This window comes from Larus michahellis, chromosome 3, assembly GCF_964199755.1.
Source record: "Larus michahellis chromosome 3, bLarMic1.1, whole genome shotgun sequence".
Classification (NCBI taxonomy): Eukaryota; Metazoa; Chordata; class Aves; order Charadriiformes; family Laridae; genus Larus; species Larus michahellis.
This window is the reverse complement of record NC_133898.1, coordinates 132,181,910-132,205,223: the sequence shown is the minus strand read 5'-3', so window position 1 is coordinate 132,205,223 and position 23,314 is coordinate 132,181,910. Positions and strand designations below refer to the sequence as shown.

The 23,314-nt window shown below is 58.0% G+C and overlaps 3 protein-coding genes across 18 annotated transcripts in view; 2 read left to right on the top strand and 1 right to left on the bottom strand.

Moving 5' to 3' along the window:
* Positions 1 to 901: 901 nt before the first annotated feature.
* FNDC4 (fibronectin type III domain containing 4) lies at positions 902 to 13,463 on the top strand. 12 transcript variants are annotated; one of them, XR_012586389.1, is made up of 7 exons: positions 6,008 to 6,242; positions 6,681 to 6,792; positions 7,314 to 7,518; positions 8,411 to 8,500; positions 9,133 to 9,183; positions 9,800 to 9,933; positions 11,762 to 13,463. XR_012586389.1 is itself a non-coding variant. In XM_074582385.1 (6 exons), exons 3-6 carry the CDS (start codon positions 7,329 to 7,331, stop codon positions 11,792 to 11,794), a joined length of 450 nt encoding a protein of 149 aa, XP_074438486.1. In that variant the 5' UTR covers positions 902 to 1,139; positions 6,681 to 6,792; positions 7,314 to 7,328; the 3' UTR covers positions 11,795 to 13,463. The 12 variants fall into 12 exon arrangements, 10 of the variants coding, with proteins under 10 accessions (XP_074438486.1, XP_074438478.1, XP_074438484.1 ...); XR_012586388.1 differs by having other exon boundaries at positions 11,759 to 13,463; XM_074582385.1 differs by lacking the exons at positions 6,008 to 6,242; positions 9,133 to 9,183 and adding an exon at positions 902 to 1,139 and having other exon boundaries at positions 11,759 to 13,463.
* Positions 13,464 to 14,382: 919 nt separating this feature from the next.
* LOC141741507 (low density lipoprotein receptor adapter protein 1-like) lies at positions 14,383 to 23,154 on the bottom strand. Of its 3 annotated transcripts, none has more exons than XM_074582374.1 (9): positions 22,966 to 23,154; positions 20,449 to 20,591; positions 19,823 to 19,935; positions 18,759 to 18,873; positions 18,298 to 18,370; positions 17,739 to 17,851; positions 16,704 to 16,753; positions 15,272 to 15,309; positions 14,383 to 15,106 (listed from the first exon to the last, which is right to left on the bottom strand). In XM_074582374.1, exons 1-9 carry the CDS (start codon positions 23,048 to 23,050, stop codon positions 14,949 to 14,951), a joined length of 888 nt encoding a protein of 295 aa, XP_074438475.1. In that variant the 5' UTR covers positions 23,051 to 23,154; the 3' UTR covers positions 14,383 to 14,948. The 3 variants fall into 3 exon arrangements, with proteins under 3 accessions (XP_074438475.1, XP_074438473.1, XP_074438474.1); XM_074582372.1 differs by having other exon boundaries at positions 15,272 to 15,354; positions 22,966 to 23,139; XM_074582373.1 differs by having other exon boundaries at positions 15,272 to 15,312; positions 22,966 to 23,139.
* The window catches only part of IFT172 (intraflagellar transport 172), a 39,402-nt gene continuing 39,227 nt past the window's right edge, over positions 23,140 to 23,314 (top strand). For 2 of the 3 annotated variants that reach the window (XR_012586386.1, XM_074582370.1), the window contains exon 1: positions 23,140 to 23,308. Coding sequence is in view for 1 of the 3 variants with exons in the window: in XM_074582370.1 (XP_074438471.1) it covers positions 23,270 to 23,308 (39 nt within the window). In the remaining 2 variants the exon portion in view is untranslated. The remainder of the gene's footprint in view (positions 23,309 to 23,314) is intronic. The other variant, XM_074582371.1, reaches the window with a different exon arrangement.

Genomic DNA, 23,314 nt, shown 5'->3' with positions numbered 1-23,314 from the left:
CGAGGCTTTGGCCAGCACCACCTACACCTGTGCCAAACAGCTCAGTGTTGCAATGAAACCCCAGAAGGATGGGACAGGTTTCTCCCCATGCCTCCCAGGAACCTTCTGCAGCACAGCCCGGAGATGCAGGAGAACCCTCTGTAGGACAAGAAGGTGACTGAGGCCCCCGCCATCTGTCACCGCTGTCTGCAGCAGCACGGGCAGGGCTGCGTGGGGCGGCCCCGTGCCCCAGTGAAGTGACTGGCTGTGGGCACGGCAAGCGGACGGCCAGTGCTGGCCCAGCCTGAGGCCGCCCCATGCAGGAGCCTCCAGAGGGACCGGGGGAGAGCCCTCCGCAGAGACAGACGCCATCCTTTTGCACGATGGCCACTTTCCACATACCGATGCTCCCATAGCAGGACAGAGAGTGCAGCCAGGCCCGGCACGACACTGGGGAATTGTTGTGCTGCCATGGGACGTGCAGCCTCAGCACAAACCCGTGGGGCAGGAGCCACAGGCTGTGGAGGAGCGTGTGGGTGCATGGACGTGCCACAGTGGGACAGTGGAGCAGGGAGGGTCTTTGTGCAACACGGGACCATGAACATGCCGCAGGAGGGAAAACTTCCTGGGGAGAGTTGGCACTGGTGGTTACTGGGGGTTTAGCATGCGGGGGGAGTGGTAGTTACTGGGGGTTCAGCACGCGGAGGGACTGGTGGTTACTGGGGAACTGCACAGGCGTCAGCACTGGTGGTTACCGGGACACGGCCCGGGGCGGGGGGCAGCACTGGCTCTTTGGCGGGTACCTCCCGGGGGCGGCACTGGTGGCCGGGGCCACGGCCCGGGGTCTCGGGGGAGGCACCGGCGGGGGCGGGGGGCGGTGCCGGAGCCGCTGCGGCGCCGCTCGGGGGGCGGTGCTGGGCGGAGCGGGCCGGGGGAGGACCGGGCGGCCGTTCCGCCCCCCCCGCGCTGCGGTCGGGGCTCGGCCCCGCACCGTCCCGCGGCGCAGGGAGCCGGGCCGTGGCCGTGGCCGTGGCCGTCGCCCGGGCCGGGGCCGCAGTCCGGGCCTCCCCTGCGCCGGCCCGCCGCCATGGCCCGCTTCTCCGCCTTCCTCAACCCCGTCCTGGTGCTCTTCAGCTGCGACCTCTGCCTCGTGCGAGCCAGTAAGTGCTGCTGGGACGCCGGGACGGGGACGGGACGCCGCGCGTCGCCTCGCTCTCTGCCGCGGGGCCCGGTCGCCCGTCCCGCTTCTCGGGCGCCCGCGGCGGGGCCGGGCCAGGCCAGGCGTGGAGCCGGCGTTCCCCGGGCGGGGGACTGGGCCGGGCGCCGGGCGGGGGGTCCCCGTCCCTCGCCGTGCCCCGGCCCCGCTGCGTGACCCTCCCGCCGGCCTCCCCCCGCCCCCGGCACGGCTTCAGCCGCGACCCTGCGGGGCCTGGCCCGGCCCCCCCCAGCCCCCCGAACCCTGCTGGGGCTGCGGCCGGCCCCGGGGCGCCGCGGCCTCCAGGCCAGCCGTGCCTTCGGCCGTGTCGCCTCCCTTCCCCGCGGGGCGGGTGCGATCGTGTGGCCGGGCTGCCCTCCGGGGAGGGCCACCAGGCTCCTCCGGGGCACCTGGAGTCGCCCCCTGCGGCTTTGGCTCCTGGAGCCTCCCGGTTCTGGGCCGGGCGGTGGGGAAACGCGGGCTCTCCTGGTGCCCCCGCGGAGAGGGCTCCCCGTGTCCCGTCCTTGCCCCTCAGCGGAGTCCTGCGGGCGTTGGACCCCCCGGGCAGGGATGATGCGGTGCTAACTGCCGTCCCTGCGTGCCTTCCAGCATTGCTTTCTCTGGGCTGGTGTTCGCTGAAGCACGGGGTCTTGTAAGCGCCCAGGGTACCTTCTTCCCCTGGCTCATCTGAATGCCTCTCTGTCAGCGGCAGCTTTCTGCCGTCTGTTTGCCCCTTGTCAGGTTACTGATGTATTAAACTGAATTGCGGGAATCAGACATGGTCTGGTATGTTCTGCCATGTTTTCAGTCTCCTTGCAAAATACATACTCCAGAGCCTGACGGATTCAGGAAGAAATGCAGTCAGGGTTGTTAAAAAGGGGCCACTTATTTTTAGATGTGCAGTCTGATGCTTACCTCCCTTTTGCAGGGGTAAGTTGGGCAAACATCTAGGTGCCCTTGAGCAGCAGTCCCAAGGGCACGGGCTGAGGGGCAGGTGAGGCCCCCTCTCCTGAGTCACAGCGGGATGGGGAAGGCGCCGGTGGGGCTGTGCCACATCCCTCTGCCAACATCGTTCTTGAGGGGCATCTGTCTGGCCCCTTCTCTGACCCATGAAGCCAGGTTGCGTGGCAGATCTAGCCCAGTGCTCAGCTGCACACAGGGCACCCTCCATGCTGCCCAGCCTCAGGCTGGTGTGCTGTGGTGCCAGCACGCAGGACCAACTCTTCCTCTTCAGCAGGCCTGAGAGGAATGCACTGCTGTAGTGCCAGGACAAAAGGGTGCACCAGGCCTTAAGTGATTGCTCTTTTTGTGGTAGTGCCCGTTTCTTAATATGGCTTTAATCAAAAGTGAAGCTGGGCAACTTATAAATGATGCAGAATCATTAGCGATTAATGCATTGGGCAGGGCTTAACTGTGGCATGCTTTTGCCAGAGAGCCCAGCAGAGTGTTGGAGCATCTTGGCATTACAGGAATGTTTTTAACAGTTGGCTTCAGAGACTACATTTTTTGGAGCCCTTGCGCTCGCTGATCTTTATGGCAACACCTCTAGCATGAAAATGCTCTGACCTCAGCCGCAGAGCAGGCTGGAGAACATTAGGCTTGATGTGGGGATCATATGCAAAGCTTTCTATGGTGTGGGCTGTCATAGAACCATAGAACTGCCTGGGTTGGAAGAGACCTTTAAGATCATTGAGTCCAACCATTAACCTAACATTGCCAAAACCACCGCTAAACCATGTCTGTCAGCACCACGTCTACCCATCTTTTAAATACCTCCAGGGATGGTGATTCAACCACTTCGCTGGGCAGCCTGTTCCAATGCTTGATAACTCTTTCTGTGAATAAATTATTCCTAATATCCATCCTAAACCCCCCCGGCACAACTTGAGGCCGTTTCCTTTTGTCCTATGGAGGTCTCATCTTGCATATCCTCATGATTAAACATTGCCCCATGTTTCTAGGGTGAACTTCTCTAGTTTTGACTTCTGAAACTTCTCGTTCTATCTCTTCCTGCTAGGCCTGCAAATCCCATGTGCTCAGAAATATCTTTTCTGCAGTTTTCTGAACTGCAAACTGACCATGGGACACTCATTTTTCCAACGAAGAGCTGCGGGCTGGACACCCTCAGGTGTCGCTGTCACACAGGTTCGGGTCTGCTTGCCTGGAGCCTGCACACTGTGTGTTTATGATGCATGAGGGCTGAAGCACTGATCAGTCATGTGTGCTGTGGCTCCGCAGTGCCCCTCATGTGCTCTTGCCCTCTTTCTATTTGGGACATTTGGAGATTGACTCTGAGTGGAATAGCAGATCATGCTGTCTTTGAGTGTGCTGTCTCTGCAGTTTGATACCAGGGTGGTATTCCCCCTGGGATGCCCTTCTGCTGCCAGCGAGTGAAGGTCCCTACACAGGGCCTGTGCAAGCTCTGGCTAAGTACGGTTCAAGCAATACTGTCAGCCCTGTGTGGACCCAGCAGCATGGCTCATGGATCAGTGCAGTGCGCTTGTTCTCAAATTGTAGAGTGACTCAGCCCCAGGGCCATGTCTCAGCATCCCCAGCTTGAAAACCTGGGCTGGGCCAGGTTGGGCTCCCTGCGTAATCCTAGAAAATTCTTGTGCAGAGCTGAGAGCCTGCTGCAAACTTCATCCACAGACTTCTACGTTGCAGAAATGTCAGACTCTGCCTTTAATTTCCTCACATACACTTAAAGGTTGGGAAGTCCAACTGCCCAGTTTGGGCATGTTCAGACCTCTTCTTATTTTGTTAAAAGCTGCCCAATTTATTACTGTAGATGTATCCTGTGAAGCACCAGGTCCTCTTCTTGTCCTGAGGCCAGCTGGCAGGATCTGGTCACGTCTGTAGCACTAAGCTGACAAGTTCCAAATAGGGGAGCACATCGATGATACCTACTAGGAATAGTTCCTGGCTTGTGCTAGCTCCTGACCCGTGCCCAGGAGTGGTTTGGGCACATGCTGCTGGTTCAGACCGAAGTAGTTGCCGGGACCGGTCTCCACCACTGGATTCCTGGGCTGTTCCTGACCTCATTACATTTGCTAGCGTAGTGGTAGCCTTGCACAACTGTTCTTACGCCTGAAGGTTAGCAGAAACATTGCAGCACCCGACACACACACACACTGAAATGCTTCTGCGTGGGGCAGTGCAAGGGAGTGGTTATTTGATAGCGGACAGGGTGCTGTCTACAGCTCAGCTCTTAGTTGTGCAGCGAACTTGCACGCTGTCCGTGGCTGGAGTAGAAAACCAGAGCATATGTGTGGGGAGCTCAACTCCTGTGCGCACAGAACACACGTGCCCCAGTCAGTGGCCAGTTCTGGGGAGCACAGCTTTATTCAGCCTGTTTTGCTGTTGGCTTGTGGGAGACCAGGGTGTGCAGATAAGGACGTGGCTCAGAGACTCTCTATCACAGGTTAGAGTGATGAAACAGAGTCCCACTGGTAAAACTCTAAGGAGACACACTCTTCATGGGATAAAGGATATTCAAGTGTCTTTGAATCCTTTCTAGTTTCCAGCCTCCTGTTCTGGAAGAGAGGGCGCAGCATCCTGTGATGTCCTTGTTTGTGTTGTCTCCAATGACTATCTCCTGGTGATGCAGTAGGCTTCTGTTGGTGATGCACTCAGCCCCGCTGTCTCTCTGAGAACGTGTTTTCTGGACTCTGTGGGTAACCCTCCTGGCTGTCTCAGTCGCCTGAGGCCAACCACAAGCCCGCATTTCTCAGAGTGCGAATCGCAGCCTTTTCCTATTAGATCTGTCATGGGGCTGGGTGTATTCAAATGTGAATGAATGCATTTAAATAGCTGACTTGCAGAAATGACTGTGGTTGTTGTTGGTGTCTACGGTTGTCTTTTTTCCTGTTCTTAGGTATCCTCTGGCACTCTTTTTCTATCTGTATAAATCACAGCATTGAACTTGTGCTACACAAGCAGCTTGTAGAAGGACACTGCCTTGTATACAGGGAGAAATGATGCTCAAACAGCAGCCTCAGTGTCTTTATTCAGGCGCTCCTGTGTCTAATTTCCAGACAAAATTTGGCTTTGTATGTGTACCTGTGTAGGATCCTGCCATGCTCCTAGTGCTGTGAAATCTCAAAATGACGGTAGTGCAGACCATGGGTCAATCAGGACAGCTTTCCAAAGGATAGCGGCAGCTGAGTGTTGCTGCCAGCTTTGCAGCCGATGGCATTGCGCTGCTGGGAAAGTCAGCTCTGCCTTCTGCATTGGGCTTTCCTCCCCACTCTAGAGCAGGGAGTAATGCCAGGCAGATGAAATCGCCAGATTGAGTTGCATAGTGTTTTTATTCCAAGCTGCCCCATTTTTCTGTCACAGTTGATATATAAATACTGTGTCTGGGCTGCTTCCTACGCAGTTCTGGGTGGCGTGCCAGGCATTCATGATGTGCACATCCGTGGGACAGCCACAGAGCTTAGAGGATTCTGATTTTACCATCACAGTCTTGGTTGAAGAATTGCATTAATGTAGGATTTGTTTGGACTTTCTGGACCCTACAGGACTTCCCTGCCAAGAATATACTCTGTTCCCAGGCTGAGCAGGAGCATGTCATGCCAGGCAGCCCTGCTTCTGCTGGTGCTGGAGCTGAATGAAGTACACTTTCCAACAGATTAACATCTGTGCAGCAGTGAGGGTACCTGAGATCTGCAAGCAGATGCCTTCATGAAGAGCTGATGTGAATGTCATCCTCCTGTCTGATAGCAGGGTCTCTGCAGTGCTCTGAGACAGGCTGCAGGGATGTTTAATGTGATTTTGAGCTGCACGGATTGGTTAAATTATCATGACAGTCTCTTAAACTCTGTAATTCTTTTTTGTTCAGGACAGGCCTTCATGCGTTTCCTATTTCAGTGTCTGCAAGGTGGAAGGAGACCACTGGCGGCCCTTTGTGTCTTTAGCTGGGTCTTGCAGCCTGGGCACATGGTCAGCACTGCTAATCCCTTTTAGGTGGAACATGTATTATGAGCAATGGGCTATGTCTGCCACCACAAGCAAGCCCTTTAGAGAAGAGCCAGGCAGATGCCATGCGAGCTTGTCCTCCTTTGCTGCTGTAAGACATTGCAGAGGGTAAGGTGGCAGTGAGCACATTTCTCACCAACAGCCAGGCAGGGAGGAGTCCTGGCCAGCAACTGAGAGCTGCTAAAGCCAGCAGGCGTCACAGAGGGGCAGCTGCACAGGCAGGGAGCTGCTCTGTGCCTGCGCACCTTCCTGTCACAGTGGGCAGCTACCACGAGGCCAGTAAGCACCATGCCGTGCGTGTGCTGCTGCTGTGAGGGGCTCAGCCTTGTGCACCAACTGTGCCACTCCTCTCCTGGGGACAGGTTCACCAGAGAAGCTGCTCCCTGTCGCCCTGGCCACTGTGCTGCCAAGGGCAGGTGTTGGAGAGGCCACGCATGGTGGTGTGCAGGGGCAAGTGCCTTTTCTGAGACATCTTCTTTTGCCTCTTTCCTGTGCCTTGCCTTTGTCCATCCCCGGCTCACCCAGACAGGCCACCATCCCCCGTCAACGTGACTGTGACACAGCTGAAGGCAAACTCTGCCACAGTCTCCTGGGACGTCCCAGAAGGAGACGTGGTCATCGGCTATGCCATCTTACAGCAGGTATCCATGCTCTGTCCCTGGGGGTTGGGGACCCCTCTCACTGATTACCAGCATGCTCCTATGTCAGCCCTTTTGCCGCAGTTTGGAGCTCCTCTGGCATCTGCCTGAGGACACTTCTGCTGTTGAGCAGCCCCTGCCAGGGCACCCTGTCTGAGCCATCCATCCTGGTGGGAGGCAGCAGACCGTGGGCTGTGCTGGGGGCAGCTGTCCCTCCAGTGGCTTCCCTGTGATTTCTCTGGATAAGTATGGTGCTTCAGCCATGACATAACTCTTCTTTGCTTGCCTTGCTCTGCCTCCACAGCCCCAGACAATGGTGGCTTCTCCAGGGAGGCACCTGGCTCTGGCCACACAGGGGTGCTGCATAGCCAAGTGCTGGCCAGCGTGGCACACCCCAGGGGTGGATGGTTGCCCAGGAAGGGAGGAGTAAGGGCAGTGTGCCCAGCACAGCCCTGCAGACAGGGGCCTGTGTCTAGTGCCTCTGGGAACAGCCTCCTGGGGATGACAGCTCTTCACTCCGGCAGCGGCAAGATGGACAGATGCAGCGGTTCATCCGGGAGGTGAACACCACCAACCGGGCCTGCGTGCTGTGGGACTTGGCAGAGGATGCTGATTACATCATCCAGGTGCAGAGCATCGGCCTCTACGGGGAAAGCCAGGCCAGTAAGCGCGTCCACTTCCGAACCCTGAAGGAGACTGACCGCCTCCCTTCCAACAGCTCCAACCAAGGTGAGGCAGCTCCTTCCAGCTCGCCCAGGTGCCACTGGTGGGGCCACACCTGTAGGTCTCCACAGCCAGCGAGGAAGGTGCTGCCCTGAGCCACAGGCTGCTTGGGACACACAGGGTCATAACCGGTAGCAGGGTTGTACAGGCTGATGTTGCGTCCACTATGGCCATGTCCCCAAGCCCTGGTTTACAGCCCTCCTATCCCAGGTCTTTGCACCCCATTCACCTAAGCAGGCTGTGGCCAGGACAACTGCTATGGCCTGCTCAGCTGCTGCCTGTAGGAAGCAAATATTGAACGGGCTCTCAGATCTCCCAGCCTGCAAGCTACCGAAGCACAAATGACAGAGCCCCTCATCCTCCTTTCCTACTCATATCCATGTTGTGCCTCCTGGCCTTGACGTTGTCTACATGCTGGTCCATGAGATATGATCTAAGACTCTAAAAGACACAATGCCCAGAGGGCATCCACTGGGCATGGGAATTGGTCTCCAGCACTAGCCATAAGAGAGGGACTTGAGAAGAGTATAACAGGACAAGCAGATGGCTTACTTTCCTCAGAATTTTTGTGTTCAACTCAGGGCCTTCTAACCTGCCCTGGTCTCTATGTAGGGACTAATCACTGAGATGTATTTTGCAATCCCTAGTAGAACCCAAACAAGCTGTTAGAATCCCTGACCACCTTTGGTAGCGAGGATGGTTTATGTGAGACAGAAAAGCCACAGGCTGCATGTCCTCTCCCCAGCCAAGATGTCATCCCACACCTGTCCTTGTCTGGGGGAGGTGGGCCCCTCTGCTCTGGAGCTCCTTCTCAGATCCTTGAGCGTTGCTGGTCCTGAAGTAGGTTCTGGTGGGAGGGCATCTGCTGCCAGCCCTGCCTGGGCTCTCTTCTCTGCAGGTGACATCACCATGGAAGGGCTGGACAAAGACAGGCAGCTGCAGACAGGCGAGATTATCATCATCGTGGCTGTGCTGCTCATGTGGGCAGGTGAGTGCCACAAGCAGCATTCCAGCAGGATGGGGCAGAGGTGCAGTCCAGGGTCCACAAAGAGGATGGGTCTCGAGAGTTCAGAGGCACGTTGGTATGGGTCTGGCATCCTCTACAGTAAGTCCGTTGAGTCTCTGTAGAGCTCGAGCCAGTGGGGTAAAAGGAGCAACCACAGCCACTGCTCAGCAGCGATGGCCTGGAACACGTGGGCTGGCTGGCCTGACTGCTGGGCTGGAAGAGCAGGAGGCAATGTGGGACACAAGTAAAACAGAATTACAGGGTGGGAGCATCCCAGCTGACATTAACTGTCATGTAACTTGGGCCTTAGCTAGCTTGTCTGACATCAGATAACATTGCCTCACTGGCTGGTAGTGGCTGTGCCTCAATCTGCTGATGCTGTAGGATGGGTGGTTTGCTCCTCTACAGCATGTGATTAAAGCCAGTGCTCCAGCAAACAGCAGGTTGTACGGGAGCAGGGAAGTCTAGGAGATAACAGTCAGCTCCTGACTGGTCACGTGCAGCTGCTGTGAGTGGGAAATCATTTGTCCCCTACTCCCTTCCCAGTAAATGTGGATTTTCTAGTGGCATCTTGCAGGAATCTCTCCTTGTCCTGGTCTTGAACACTTTTCTAGTGCACTGGAAGAAAATACAAGATGGCTGCTGCTAGCTTACACCTCGCACAGGTTGGTCTGTCAGAGTGCCAACAGGGAGAAATTAGGTCCAGTCTGCGGGTGGCTGTGATAACGCCCTGTGGTTTGAATGGGTTCAACACATCTAATGATTATAGTTCAAAGCATTGCTCCAGAATCCTGCCGCCAGGCTCCCACGGTGTGGGACATGTGCTGCGTGAGATGGGTGCTGTAAAACCATGACAGAGTGACCGACCCCACAGCCAGTTTGCAAGACAGGACAAAGCCAAGGGCTGGCTTTTGTGAGTCGCAAGCACTGGACCAGTAACTTCAGTGCTTTGCTGGAGGCGCTCAGAAACTCACTCCGCTGCTCACTGACCTCAAGGGCTGTCCCTCTCTGAGTGCCTCACCACCCACCTTTGGCCTCAGAGCCCTACGCCATAGGCACCGAGCACCTCACGTGTGCCCTGATGGCTTTAGCCTTGTCTGTCTGAGGAGACTGGCCTGGCCACACGTGCAGAGGTGCCTGCGGTGGCCCGGGCTGGCACAGGTGGAGGGTGCGGGTGAGCAGACACCAGGGTGCCCTGGGCTGTCCAGCTGGGATGCTGTGGGGAGGGGAGGCTGCGGGCAGCCGGTGTGAGGGAGTCCTTCATCCTCTGTCTTTCGGCAGCGGTGATTGCCCTCTTCTGCAGACAGTATGACATCATCAAGGACAATGACTCCAACAACAACAAGGAAAAGACAAAGCCCTCCTCAGAGCACAGCACACCAGAGCGACCGAGCGGAGGGCTGCTGCGGAGCAAGGTGAGTGGGGAGGGCTACCAGGAGGGATGGTGTATGACGTCTGCTGTGGCTTGCTGCCCAGACAGGTTCTGTCTCTCTCCAAACACAGAAACACCCCGGCTCATGCTCTTACCCTAAAAACGGAAGGTTTTTGGGGTGCAGTGAGCCCTGGTCTCTCTGGGGCAGTGTGTGTGCCCCATGGGGTGATTTCAGGAGAGACGTTGGACGAGATATCAGCTCCCACATTGCAGAGTGGTACCTGTCCTCTCACTGTAACAGCCCCTTCACTGTGCCCCTCCAAGGCTGCACCTCTTCTGCATCCCATAGGCAGGTCTAGCTCCTGTTGAGGCAGACAAGCTGGGCAGCTGTTCCTATGGTTCCTGCACTGGTCTATCGCTGCTCGTTTTCTGCCTTCACTGAGGCCAGCTCCAGGCCATCACCACACAAGTTGTTCATAGGAAGGACCCCAGAGCCTCTTCCCCATCCTAATGGAGGTACTGTGGTGGGCTATGGATGGGGAGGCAGCAGTACTTTCATCTGGCTGCTCCCTCAGCACCTGACACTTCTCCCTTCCTGGTTTGAACTCCAAGGCCCCAGTTCTCCTCCTCCAGATTTTTCTAGTTTCCTGATTACTCCTTGCCAAAAAGGTCCCTCCTCTTGGATCCCTTTTCCAAACTGACCCTGCTCATATAGGGCTGCAAAGGCAGGTGCAAAGGCCTGTTCCTACTGCTTGCAAAGTTCACCTGTACAGTGCTGATGCACCTCAGTTTGTCTTTATGCCACACTCTTGGCATCCTTGCAGGTGACAACACTGCAAGTTTATTCTTGCAGACCTTAATTACAAAGCTGGGAGCAAGGTATAGGAAAGAAAAAGCTCTGCATTCACTTCCCCTCCTGGCTTTGGGGCCAAGCTGCTGTAAAGTAGCAGGCAATGGTGCAGCTCTTGATCTGAGCCCTGTTATAAAGTGTGGGCATGGGGACACACCTCCTGCACCCTGCTTCAGCGTGAAAAGGCTGAGCTACAAAGCACAGGTGCAGCAACCAGAACCCCTTCCCTTCCCAACACCTTCTCTGAATTCATGTATCCACTGTGCTCTTCAATAAGTACATTCCTTTTAGCATAAAGGAAAGTGCCTGCTCGTGCTTGTAACAGTTTTTGAGAAAATCTGCCTCACCACCTGCAGCCTTTAGTTCCCTTGGTACATGCCAGCGCTGTCATGAGGGACATGGCAGTGAGACGTGCCTGCCACTCAGCAGCCTCATCTGTCCCTCCGCTGCCAGTCATCCCATGCTTTGTGGATTCTCTGCCCCATGGCAGATGGTCTCCTAATCCCGCACATTTTCTGCTCTTACCCTGCAGCTACCTCCTGTCCAAGGGCATCAGGTGTAGCATGGCTACCACTAGGGACCAGGCAGAAGTCACCAGACATTGCAAGCCCTGGAGGTTGAAGAGTGTAGGGCACAGGGGGACTTTGTTCACCCAGGAGTACTGGGGCACAGCAGTGGTCAGAAAGGCTTCCTGGGGAGGCAAGTGTGTGTGGTTGAAGGGACTTGCCTGAAGGGAGGCACCAGGGGTGCAGCTGAGCCACCTGAACCATTCTGCAAAAGGCCGGGGTTCCAGTGCTGGCTCCCTTGGTGCCCTGAGGGAGATGCTGAAGCCTGGGCTCGGCTGCAGCTCACCCACACCTCAGCTCAGGGCAGAGGGCTCAGCTGCAGCCGGCAGCCCTTTTGCAGAGGAGATCTGCTGGCCTCAGTGCCTGCCGTGGGAGCCTGGGGGCTCTGCTGTGGGGTCTGCATCCCAGGGGCTTAGCAAAACAGGGCCTTAACACAGATTTTTCTCTCATAGAAGAAGTCTCCCTCGGTCAATATAATCGAGGTGTAAGTGCAGCACCACCTCTGCATCTGGGGTCCTGGGCATCCTGCCAGAGCCAAAGCAGGCCTTGGAAGAAGAGGCAGCACCAGGTGCCCAGCCTGGAACTCTGCATGCGAAGATCCATGTATCAGAACTTACGCTTTCCCGAGGGCGCCTGTGCGGGGGTGTGCATGGAGCTAGCTCCCAGCCGTGCATGCAGTGCACGGCCCTGCTCATCCCGCATGACTGGCCCTGCTCTCCTGCCGCTGCAGAGCGCGGAGCTGAGAACAGGCCAGGGGACACGCCACCAGCCCAGGGGGGCAGAGGGGCTGGTGTGCTGGCCTGGGGGGAGGCAACGTCCCTGCGTGATGGCTTGGCCAAAGGCTGGGGTGCAACCATGTGGCACCAGCCGCCTGCCTGCAGGCAGCCAGGAGCAGACCTTGCTCTCAGCTGCTGTGTCGGGGCTCGGAGGGCAGGGGCTGCTCCCCTTGTGGCCCCAAGACTGAGAGGATGGGCAGTGGGGGCATTCGCCCGAGCGCTGCCAGGGAGGTTGTGGCCAGGTGGCAGGAGGGTTTGTCTGCAGGGCTGGGCCCAGCGAGCACAGCTGAAGAGGGGATCCCTGCTGGAGAACAGGGCTCTGCTGCACCCCATCGTTGCTGTGCAGGGGCTTCAAGGCCTCTCCCTGCTGCAGGGGACAAGAACACAAATGAGCACAAGGAGCTAGTGCTGCCATGGCCTGCAGAGTGTGCAGCCAGGCAGGGAGGGCTGGTAGGAGCCGTTCTGTGGGGTGGCATGAGCCTCACAGAGCCGTGGGAGCCGGCAGTGCCAGGGCATGGCTGTGGCTTTGCTGTTTCCCTGGTAGGGCACAGTCACGCTGTTTGCGGGGAGCTGCTGGGCACCCTGTGAGCAGAGCGATGCCTGTGCTGCCCGGAGGAGAAAATGTGGTGAGGCCCAGCAGGGGCTCAGAGGGGCTCAGCAGGATGCGGCTGCAGAGCTCATCACTGCTCTGGGGATAATTAGCTTCAAAAACATCGCATCCCGCTCCTGGCTCCTTCTGTCTTGTGGGGGTATGGTCGCTGATGATGCTCCCGCTCCTGGAGCTGGTCCCACAGCCTGCACCAGGGTTGCTGATGTGGCACAGACCCATTGGAAAGGGCTGGCCCTGAATGCCTGGAGCTGGTGGACTGTTGGCTCGCTGTTACCTGCCCAGTCTGCCTGCTCCTGCAAGGACAATGTGAGCCATTGACCACCGTGGGGCTGTGAAGAGGTGATGTCTGCTCTGTGCTTGTTGCTCCCCAGAGCCTGCAGGCTGAAGTCTGTCACTGGGTATCCACACTGCCCTGTGGCTGAGGCCAGGCCCGGGCATGCCCCCTTGCCAGTGGTAGGAGGGAACAGGGACAGGAGGAGACTCTCTGCTGCAGAGAGGCTCTCTGCAGCACCACTGGTGCCCTGGCTCCTGCTCTTCCTCCATGCTCTGCTCTGCAGCCTGTCACTGAGCTGGGCTGCTGGCTGTGCAGCCCTGGACTCCAGCATCACAGGATCCAGCGTCTTCCAGGAATAAACCTCCAGTAAAGCACTTTCAGGACTCTTCATTCCAGGTGCTGCTTAGCTCCTGCTGCAGGACTAGGCGGGGAAGGGACAGGATAAGCAGCTCCCTGTGGCAGAGTCTTTTCAATAAAAGCATCCTGGCTCAAAGGCAGCGTTGGCCCTGCAGAGTTGCAGGTCTCTGTGTGTGCGCGCATGTGGATGTGTACCAGCACTTCTGGAACTTGTGTGTTTGGCCCTCAAAGGAAGACCTGCTCTTGCATGCTGTGCAGGTCCACTAACGTCATCCTGCACACCTCGTCTTGCACAACCGCAGTAACTTCTACAGGTTGCTCTGTGCTCTCAGCTGTGGGAGGAAAGGCACAAGACCAGGCCTGAACATACAAAAACCTCAAATGAGGAAAAGAGTGTGCGGCTCTTGACTGACCTTTAGGGACCCAAACCTCCCCAGAGCGCCAGCCTTCCCCACAGCACCCACCTTCAGCATGGGCTAGGAGATGCTGAATGCAGTGAGTACTGCCCGGCTGGGGCTGTCAGTGTCACCAGCCTTAGACAGGGAGATGGGCTGCAATGTGACAGGAACGCGGCAGCAAGGTGCTCAGCCAGAAAGCAGCTGCAAACTCACTTGCTGGAGAAACCAGACATCCTGCTGGCTGCAGCCTCCCCTGCTCTCTCTGGGGAAGGAAACCAAGTGTGTGGCTTGCCCATGTCTGCAGACCACAGCCAGGCGTGCAGTAGGGCAAAGACACCCCAGAGCAGAGTGGGCACATGGGGGGAGAGGTTGAGACCTGCTGGCACACAGCGGGCTGGTGTGCTCCATGGCCTCAGCATGGCCAGCTCCCGCCAGTGCAGGTGACATGCACCATCCCAGCACAGCCCAGACCAGCTGCCCCCAGATAACAATGCCCACCCTGGGCCCAGGCAGCCCTCAGCACAGGGGAATGGCTCCATCAGGGCCAGCAGACAAGGAAGATATGGGAGCTCCAGGGCTCCATGAGCTCAGGGCACACGCAGCAGAGACACAGTACCTTGCACACTTGTGCTTGGCATCCCATCCAGCACTCAAACCCCAATGACAACAGTAAAAAATGTAAGTTTATTTCCCTATAAAGGCAGAGCTTTCCCTTAAAAACCAGCTCATTTCACTCATGAGAGGGTGCGGGGCTGAACTGCAGGGGCAAGGGCTTCCTCACTCACTCCTCCAGGCCAAGAGCTCCCCGAGGGGGACACATGCCCACCATCTCCAGGGGCTGCTCAGCATCAGCTGGTCCCCAGCGGCCACCATGAGGAGCAAGGCAGGACTAACAAGCAAGGCAGGTCAGAGGCAGTGCTGCCCCAGGCACGCTGGCTGCACCCTGCAGGCTGGGAGCTGGTGAGGTGGCTCTGCGTGCCCTGGGAGCGGGCAGAGTGAGAAGCACGGGTCCACCCACCCAAGCTGGGAGCAGCTGCAGCTTGAGGCGGTTCATGCAGGCGGAGAGCAGGACAAGGAGCGGGTGTCGTTGTTGGCGCGCTGCACGGCAGCGGTGCCAGCAGACCCTGCGCCTGGTGGGCAGTGCCGGGGCAGGGCAGGCACTGCCTGGCCCGGGTGCAGGCACAGGGTGAGTCCTGAGTGGCTGGTCCATTGCTGCGGAGATTTGGCTTAGCCCAGGGGAGGCTTGGGGCCAGCAGTCCTGGGGCCGGGCGTGGGGAAGTCTCCAACCCCTGCCAGCCCCTTCCAGCTGTCTGGGGGTTGCCCCAGGCGGTAGCACAGTAGCCGCGTAGTAGGAGAGCTCGCTCTGGGCACAAGAGGTGCTGACTCTGAAATGCAAGAGGGAGGAAGACCCGGTCCATGAGGCAGGTGTTTGGGAACCCAGCACAGCCTGGGAGGGAAAGCAAACCTTCCCAGGCGAGCCACCAGCCCCCTCCCCCTGCAGAGGACACGCTGGGGCATGTGGCAAAGCAGCACTGAAGGAGAGAACTTACCTGCTGGGCTGTGGGCTCCCCTTCCCAGCTCCTCCATGCTGCTTTGGAAGAGAACAGAGCACCCATCATACCCCAAGCAAGGCCTGCCGAGAGACGCAGCACGCTCGTGACCCCAACAATGCAGGCATGGTGCAGCAGTACCAGGCACTCAGTGCAGAAGGCCCAGGCCCCCTTCCAAACCCCTTCCCAGGCCAGCCTGTCCTGAGACTGTAAAGCCATATCTCCTTCCCACCAGAAGGCCCCACGTACAAAGGGCTGCCACATCATAGGGCCACATGCATATCTCCAGTCTGTGCACGCACTTGTTCCCAGCTGACACCAGCTCAGCCCAGGCTCAGCCCTGCGGCACTGGCAGACCCCAGCCAGGTGCTGGCTGACAGGCACATGGAGAACAGCCACAATGGAACCGGCCTCTCGCACCCACCACCGCAGGCACCTCTGCAAAGACCTACGGGTTAATCCTCCATTGCTGGTCTGGTACCATCAACTCCTCCCAAACACAGGACACACGCCAGCAAGCTCAGCCCCAGGCCCTAGTCCATGCAAAAGTCACTATGACCAGGCCTCCATCCTGGCCCAAGCCCAAGAGAAATCAGTGGGAGGAGAGGGACAGCTCTGAGTCCCACCTGAGAAAGCCCTCACGCCAAGAAAGACCTTGAGGGTCTGGAGCGTGTCCAGAGAAGGGCAACAGAGCTGGTGAGGTGTCTGGAGCACAAGTCCTGTGAGGAGCGGCTGATGGAGCTGGGGGTGTTCAGCCTGGAGAAGAGGAGGCTGAGGGGAGACCTTCTCGCTCTCTACAGCTCCCTGAAAGGAGGGGGTAGCCAGGGGGGGTCAGGCTGTTCTCCCAAGGAACAGGCCATGGGACAAGAGGAAACGGCCTCAAGCTGCACCAGGGGAGGTTTAGGATGGAGAGTAGGAACAATTTCTTCCCCTCCCCAATGCTTGGCAGTCCCCAAGCATTGCAAGAGGCTGCCCAGGGCAGTGGTGGAGTTGCCATCCCTGGAGGTATTTAAAAGATGTGTAGACATGCTGAGGGACATGGTTCAGTGGTGGAGTTGGCAGTGCTGGGTCAATGGCTGGACTCATGATTCTGATTCTAAGCACGTCTGGGTAGGCTGGCCTCAGCAGAGTGGCAGAAACAGAACAAGTAACATCTCTGGGTATATGCTCAGGGTCACCATCTGTCCCCCACAGCTCCACTGCAAAAGCTGAGCTGCAAGACGTGCCCCTCCATAGCTCAGCTACCTGTTCACTCGACCTCTCAGCTGGCAGAGGCAGAGAAAGCAGCTCCCCCTTGCTCCCATGCAGATCTCCTCCATGCTCCCACCATGACTGTGGCCCCAGCAGCTCCCCTTGCGTGGGGTGCAGAGAAGGAAACAAGACAGAGTTCACCAGAGAGATCCCTGAATGCAAGCAGCAGTTCACCACCTACCCAGGTAAGGTGTCACCGACATTATCATCTTCCTCCTCCTCTTCCTCCTCCTGGCAAACAAACAAACAAACCAAAACAAACAAAAAACCCACTATGACACCTCGCTGCCTGTGCAGCTCTCTGTCAGGAGTGAGCTGGGGCTGCCCAGACCCTGTTCTGGAGCAGCAGGGCAGTCCCCAGTGCCTTCACAAGACACAATCACCCCCCAGGCATGGCACAGACAAAGGGTGCCTACAGGCAGTAGGGAGAAAGATGGCACCTGCTGAAAACCTCAGGGCTCAGACACACAGCCACACAAGTGGAGAGACAGACCACGGCTCTTCTCGCATCTCCTCCAGCCAGCAGAGCACCAAACACGGGCTGTGAGCGCAGAACAAGCCACCAAGCTGAGAAGCTGCCGCCCTCAGCGCAGCTTTGCCCAGAGACAGGAGTGGGGTGAGCACACCTTGCAGCTGGATGGCCAGGCGGAGGAGACTGGGAGCGGGCTGTAAGCAAGGATGACCCCAAGCACTGCCAGGCTGGGCCAGCACTGGCAGCATGAGGCCAAGGACCAAGTGTCCAGAGGCTCCTGGGCAGGGACACAGTGAGACCGGCAATGCTCTCATCGGCCCTGGACATGCAGTAGGTGTAGTGCAGATGGGCAGGGCTGAGCCTTAGCCCAGGCTGGCAAGATGATGACTAGACAAAGGCTCCTCTCCTTCAGAGACAACGTCTCACCCCTAGGCACAGCACCAAGCGTGCAGAGCAGGTCCCAGCTCCCTGTCTGACAGTGCCAGCAGAGCAGAGCTGGGAGCTGTTGCAATGCTGGGGCTGACAGGAGAGCTCCTGGAGCAAAGACCACCTGAGGAACCACGCTGCCTTGTGAGCCAGAGCACAGAGTGCCCCTCTTCATGTCAGGCCACCATGTGTGAGGGAGGCTGCGCAGATACCGCCAGGGTCCTGGAAGCCAGGAGGAGGGAGCTGCATAAGGGTTACTCTCTTCCTGCTCTCATGTGAGACAGACCTGGGTATGGGCTAGACTTGCACATACTGTACCCCAAACTGGTGTCTGAAGGGAGGGCTCCCCGGGGGGGCTGTCTCACTTGGTCTGCCGGGCTCACTGCTCTCCAAGACACATGAAGGGTGAAGGGGCTGTTCCTGCCTAGAGCCTGGGACAGGGCAAAAGCAGCAGAGTTAGTGCTTGCAACCTGGAGAAGGCCCAGCAGGGGATGTACAGGCAGGACTGTGGGCAAGGGACAGATACCCCTGCAGTGCTCGGGGAGGGTACAAACAAGGTGGTGGTGGGGAACCACTGCTCAGGGCAGGTAGCATAGAGCCCTGAGCTGTGCTACAGCTCAGCAAAGCAGAAGAATTCAGCATGGACAGCGTGGACACCCCCATCCCACCCCAGCCAGAGACAGGGCAGGCTCCCCAGGTGGGGCAGTGGCAGAGAACACAACAGCAGGGAAAAAATTCTCCATGTTTGGCGTTTTACACCAGCCAGGCAGCGAGTGTAAACCCCATCTCTCCTCCATACAGCCCAAGACGGGGTCCCACACTGGACTCCCCGATCCCAGGGCTAGGCAGAGGGACATGTTTGAGAAATTCCTCCTACCTGCATGTGCTGCTTCCCAGAGATCCAGTGCCATCTGGAAGGCCTGGGCCACAGTCAGAGTCACAGCCTGGGCCTGTGTACAAGAAAAAGGGGGAACGTCTGCTTCCATCTGGGCCCTCAAGCCAGGACAACACCAGTACCACGAGATCTGAGAGCCCCCAGGCCTCCCTCACTGCCTTTGCCTGCAGAGCATGCACGTGGAAGGCTACAGTTCAATGCTGTGTCTGTACACCCATGTCGGACAGCCATCCCCAACAGCAGATCCCAGAGGAGCTGGGACAGAAGAATCTCCTTCCACTCACCACCTGCCTCTGCAGTGTGTGAGCGCACATGTGCTCCCATCGCTCCATTCCCAGCTGAGATGCACAGAGGAAAGGGCCCCCTCTCTCTGACAGGGGAGAGGAAGGGCCTTGCTCCCACCCTTACCTTACAGAGCCAAAAGTGATAAGGGCAGTGCTTACAATCTTCTTCTTGGGTGAGAGGAAGGCATGGCACTCCAGTGCCCCGCTCTCCTGGCTCTGCGCAACGTAAGCAAAGACTTTGTTCTGCAGCTTGTCTGTTGTGCAGTAGGAGATCCTGCAGGCAGAGAGGAGCTGCTCAGGGCAATAGGGGACCCCAGCACAGGTCTTCTGCTGTGCTCTCAGTACACCAACAAACAGTGCTGACAGCCTCAGGCTTTGCTTTCATCTGCCCAAATGATCAGGCAGCCCAAACCCCCAACAAAGGACAGAGGCTGCCTGGCACCTACAGCTAGTAAGAGGTCACTGCATCCACAGGCATTCCCTCCATGCTGCCCCAGTGCGCTCCTCAGTCCTCTGGTGCCCAGTTCAACCCAAGTACTGAGACAGAAGGAGCACAGAAGGGTGAGTGACTACCTCCAAGGACACGATTTGAGGCCAGGCAGTAGTAGTAGATTTGAGGCCTTGGTACCTCAGCTCTGGTGCTGAGACACAAATTTCGCACCACAGAGATGTCCTGTCTCTGCTTCCCATCTGGCCACCACCCTGCAGCCATGCTCCCTTTGCACCCATCACCCACAGACACGCAACCCAGCCAAAGCACAGCTGGCAGCAGTAAAAAAGCCCACATCAGTTCTCCCAGCAACTGCCTTTAGCCAGCCCGAGTAAGCTACAGTCCACGGCACCCTCATTCCATTGCAGCCAGAAGGGCGGTCCTGTGTCAGTGGAGAGGGCCAGACATGCAGTCCTGCCCTAGCTGTGGGGGCTTGGACCAGCCATCAGCCTCCACATCCTGCTTGAATGCCAGAAGAGAACAAGCAGGGCCCAGGGAAAAGACAGATGGACTGACCCAGAACTCAAGGCCATGCAGGACCCTGCCCACGTTAAGCTCCAAGCAGTGCAGTGGGGCACAGCAGGGAGAGGGCACGGGCCTCAGGGAGCCAAGGGAAGACCTAAGCTTGAAGGTACCACAAACAGAAGGCCCACCCTCCCTGGCTGCTCAAGACCCCACCAGTCTCCAGCTCGCTGCTGGGGAACACCCAGGCTCTCCCACATGCCATGCCCACCTGTAGATAGAGATGTTCTCGACCATCTCCTTTGTGTCTGCATCCTGCAGCGAGATGCCCCTCGGAGACACTGTCAGAATCACCTTCTGGAACTTGCGAGCTCCCACCCGTGCCTGGCAGAAGGGAGACACCAGACGCCTTTGCAAATCTGACAAGAATCTGGTCTTCACCCCGGCCTCACTGGCAGGAGTCCCCCAGACTCTGTATGAAGTGCCACCCACTTGGACCCTTGCTGCAAAGGCTTCTGTAGTAGGGATAGGAAAGCAGCGCCTGGACATCAGGTATGCCCTACATAGAACAACCCTGGAAACCGTTCACACTACTGCTGTGCACGTGGGAAAGGACAGACCCCACCATCCCCGGTACGTCACCCTCCTCTCCATGCTGTGAGAGGCACAGCTCTGCTCCGAGCCATGCTCCCGCTGCAGGAGCAGGCAGCGGCAGCAGCTTTCCCCACAGCACACAGGCAGAGGCCAGCCAGCCTCTTGCATGCCCCCCTCCCCCTGGGAACAGCATGGTCCCTAGCTGGGCTTCAGGGCTGGGACACGGACACTTCCCAGAGTCCAGGGGCTCCGAATTGGCTCTTCTCCGCCCCAGCACGGGAGGGCACCAGGGCCAGCTCTCACCGTGGCCACGATCCGGTGGATGGCAGCAGCAGCCATGTCTTCTCCTTTGGGTTTTTCTACCAGTGTCATGCCGAGATACTTGAGCGTGAAGCACATCCCCTCAAGCAGCGGCTCCTGCATATCAGCCCAGCTCTCGGGAAGCTCTGCAGAGACAAAATCCCTCAGCAGCGTAAGCCACGTGCCAGCAGCCCCACGGCTGCCCCTAGCAGAGCTGGGGCACCTTGCTGCAGCTTCACCGCTCCCAGCAGCAGTGCCGCTACCTGCACGCAGCAGGGCACTCTCCTGGCTCTGTGACAGTCTTGAAAGAGGAACAGAATGAGAGGACAGCTCACTCTCAAAGCTTTTAGTCCTCCATCCCTGGAGATTCAGACTGTCAGCACAAACAGTAAGCTCCTCCGTATCTGCACAGAGCCTCAGATGCTGCAGTGTTCAGTGCTACCTGCAAAAACCTTCCATTCCTGGGTCTCATCTATTTCATTACAAGCAGGTTGTGCTCTGTACTGCATTCATCTCACCCACCTAAGCTGCTGGCACACCTCAGGAATAGCACCATTTGCTGCCACACTCGGTCAGATCAAAATCCCCAAGCTGTCCCAATGTAACCAAAGCCGGACCCTCTGTTGCAGCAGCAGGCTGCCAGGGAAAGGGTAGCTTGTCCAGCACTCACGGTGCAAGCTGAGCGACTGGCAAGATTCTGTGTTAAGGAAGAGCTTGGACTAGTATTTCAAGGACACAAACTAGCTTCCAGGAAAACACATTTTATGGATGAACTCCAACACATAGAGGGAGGAAGATCATCAGTTGGACTAGATGACCTTAAAGGTCTTTTCCAACCTAAATGATTCTGTGATTCTATGAGGGCTCCCATGTGCATTACTTTGCAGGTCACAGATTTAAAGGGGCACTGGCTTCTGTTTCCTGTGTCCTCTCTTTTCAAACCCCATTGCTGCAGTCAAGAAAAATAATAATAATAAAAAAAAAACAGTGGGCAGAGTGTCTGTTCACTCAAGGAAGATTCCCCTAGGGACAATCCTCAGCATCTCTAGCTTCCTCCAGAACCCAGTCCCCTTCACCAGCACGTTCTGCCACACAGTCGGTCCCAACACCACTACCGTGTGCAGAGAACACACAAAGCAAGCACCGTAGAAGCATCCATTCAACCTCTGCTCCCACAAGACAATGCTGTTGGCTTCAACAGGGAGTTCACTCTCATTGAAGGCAAACACTTTAGTTATCAGACTAGTGTGCCACACGCAAAGGAACACTTCTCTTGTGCCAAGTACTTCCTGGTGATAATTTTGAAGGACAGCTGAAGCAGATGTTAGCACACATTTACTTTCCTGTAATACCAAAGAGCACAAGGATGGTGAGAGAGGAGATATGCGGAAGGGCTAAGACACAGGGAGTCACAGTCTCTCTCTCCTTCTTGGGGATTCATCCCACACAGGAGGAAAGGAACAGGAACACAGAAGTTACACACTCTGCTGCAAACACCAGGTTTGTACACTTCCCTGGGAATTGCCTAGGTATCTACTATTCACACTAAGCTAATACTTTTCAGGGTTATTTTTCATCTCTTTCCTGGGATTAGCTCCCTGAGCATTACTGGCACACTTGCAGAAGGCTCTGACTCATAATTGGAATAACCTGAACCCACAGGGAAATCAGGAGACCTTATTTGCACAGCGTCCTCCTGCACAAACTACAACTACCAGGGAACCCGCCTGGTGCTGTGCGGACATCAGGGATCTCTCCCCAGGGCAGAGGAGCACCGTCTCACTCCGAGCTTTGAGAGCAAGCTCTGCTGCTCCGATAGAGCCTCTGAGCAGCGACAACTGGCAAAGCCCAGGCACAGCCCGGCTGTGGGGTCAGTCTCAGACCTGGCTGTGCTGCAGACGGCAGAGCAGCCAGCGACATCCATGCCCACCACACTGGCTGCACGCACGTCCATGCCTGCGGAGGACTGGGCGCAGCCATTGGGGAGGCCAAGGCCGGGAGGATGTCTGCGGACAGATGGGGTACAGCCTGCTCCAGCGCCAGCCCACGGCGCTGCCCGCCGCAGCCACCCGAGGCCTTTCAGCCGCGCTGGGCAGGTGGCCCCAATTGGAAAGTGGGGCAGGAGGCTGGCAGCCAGGGCAGCAGGTGGGGGCGCCCGGGCAAGCGGCTCCTAGCGCTGCTGCCCGCCGCAGCCTACACCCCACTGCCCGCCTCACAGCCCCCCACTGCCTACCGCTGCTCCCAGGCCACCCCGGCCCGCGGCACGGCCACGGCCCGTCCCCGGCCGACGGCCCCCGCTGCCCCCCGCAGCATCACCAGTCCCCCCTGACCCGCGGCACCGCCCGTCCCCCGAGCCCCGCACCGCTCCCCACAGCGGGCAGCGGCCGCCTCCCGAGCCCGGCCAGCCCGAGATGCGGGCTCCCCGCCCCATCCTCGCCACACCGGCCCCGGGGCAGCCCAGGAAGGGCAGCCCAGGAGCGACCCCCCGCCCGCCCCTCGTCAGCCACGGCCCGCACTCACTGCGCCGCCGGCGGAGCGCCAGGCCGTGACGGGCGAGGCGCGGGCTCCGCAGCACGGCGCGCCCCGCCGCCCGAAGCGCCTCCATGGCCGAGCCGAGCCCGATCGCCGCCGGTACAGGCGCAGCGCGAGGCGCGGGCGGGGCGGGGGAGCGTCCGCCGCCGAGCTCGGCGCGCTGACGTCAGCAGCGGCGGAGGCGCTGGGGTTGCCGGGGCAACGGCGGGCGGGGCCAGGCTAGGTGGGCCCGACGGTGTCGGCGGCACGGTCCCCCCGGTCCCGGTCCCGGTCCCGGTCCCGTCCCGGCGCGATGCAGCTGCGGCACGTGCGGACTCTGCTGGCCCCGCAGGTACGG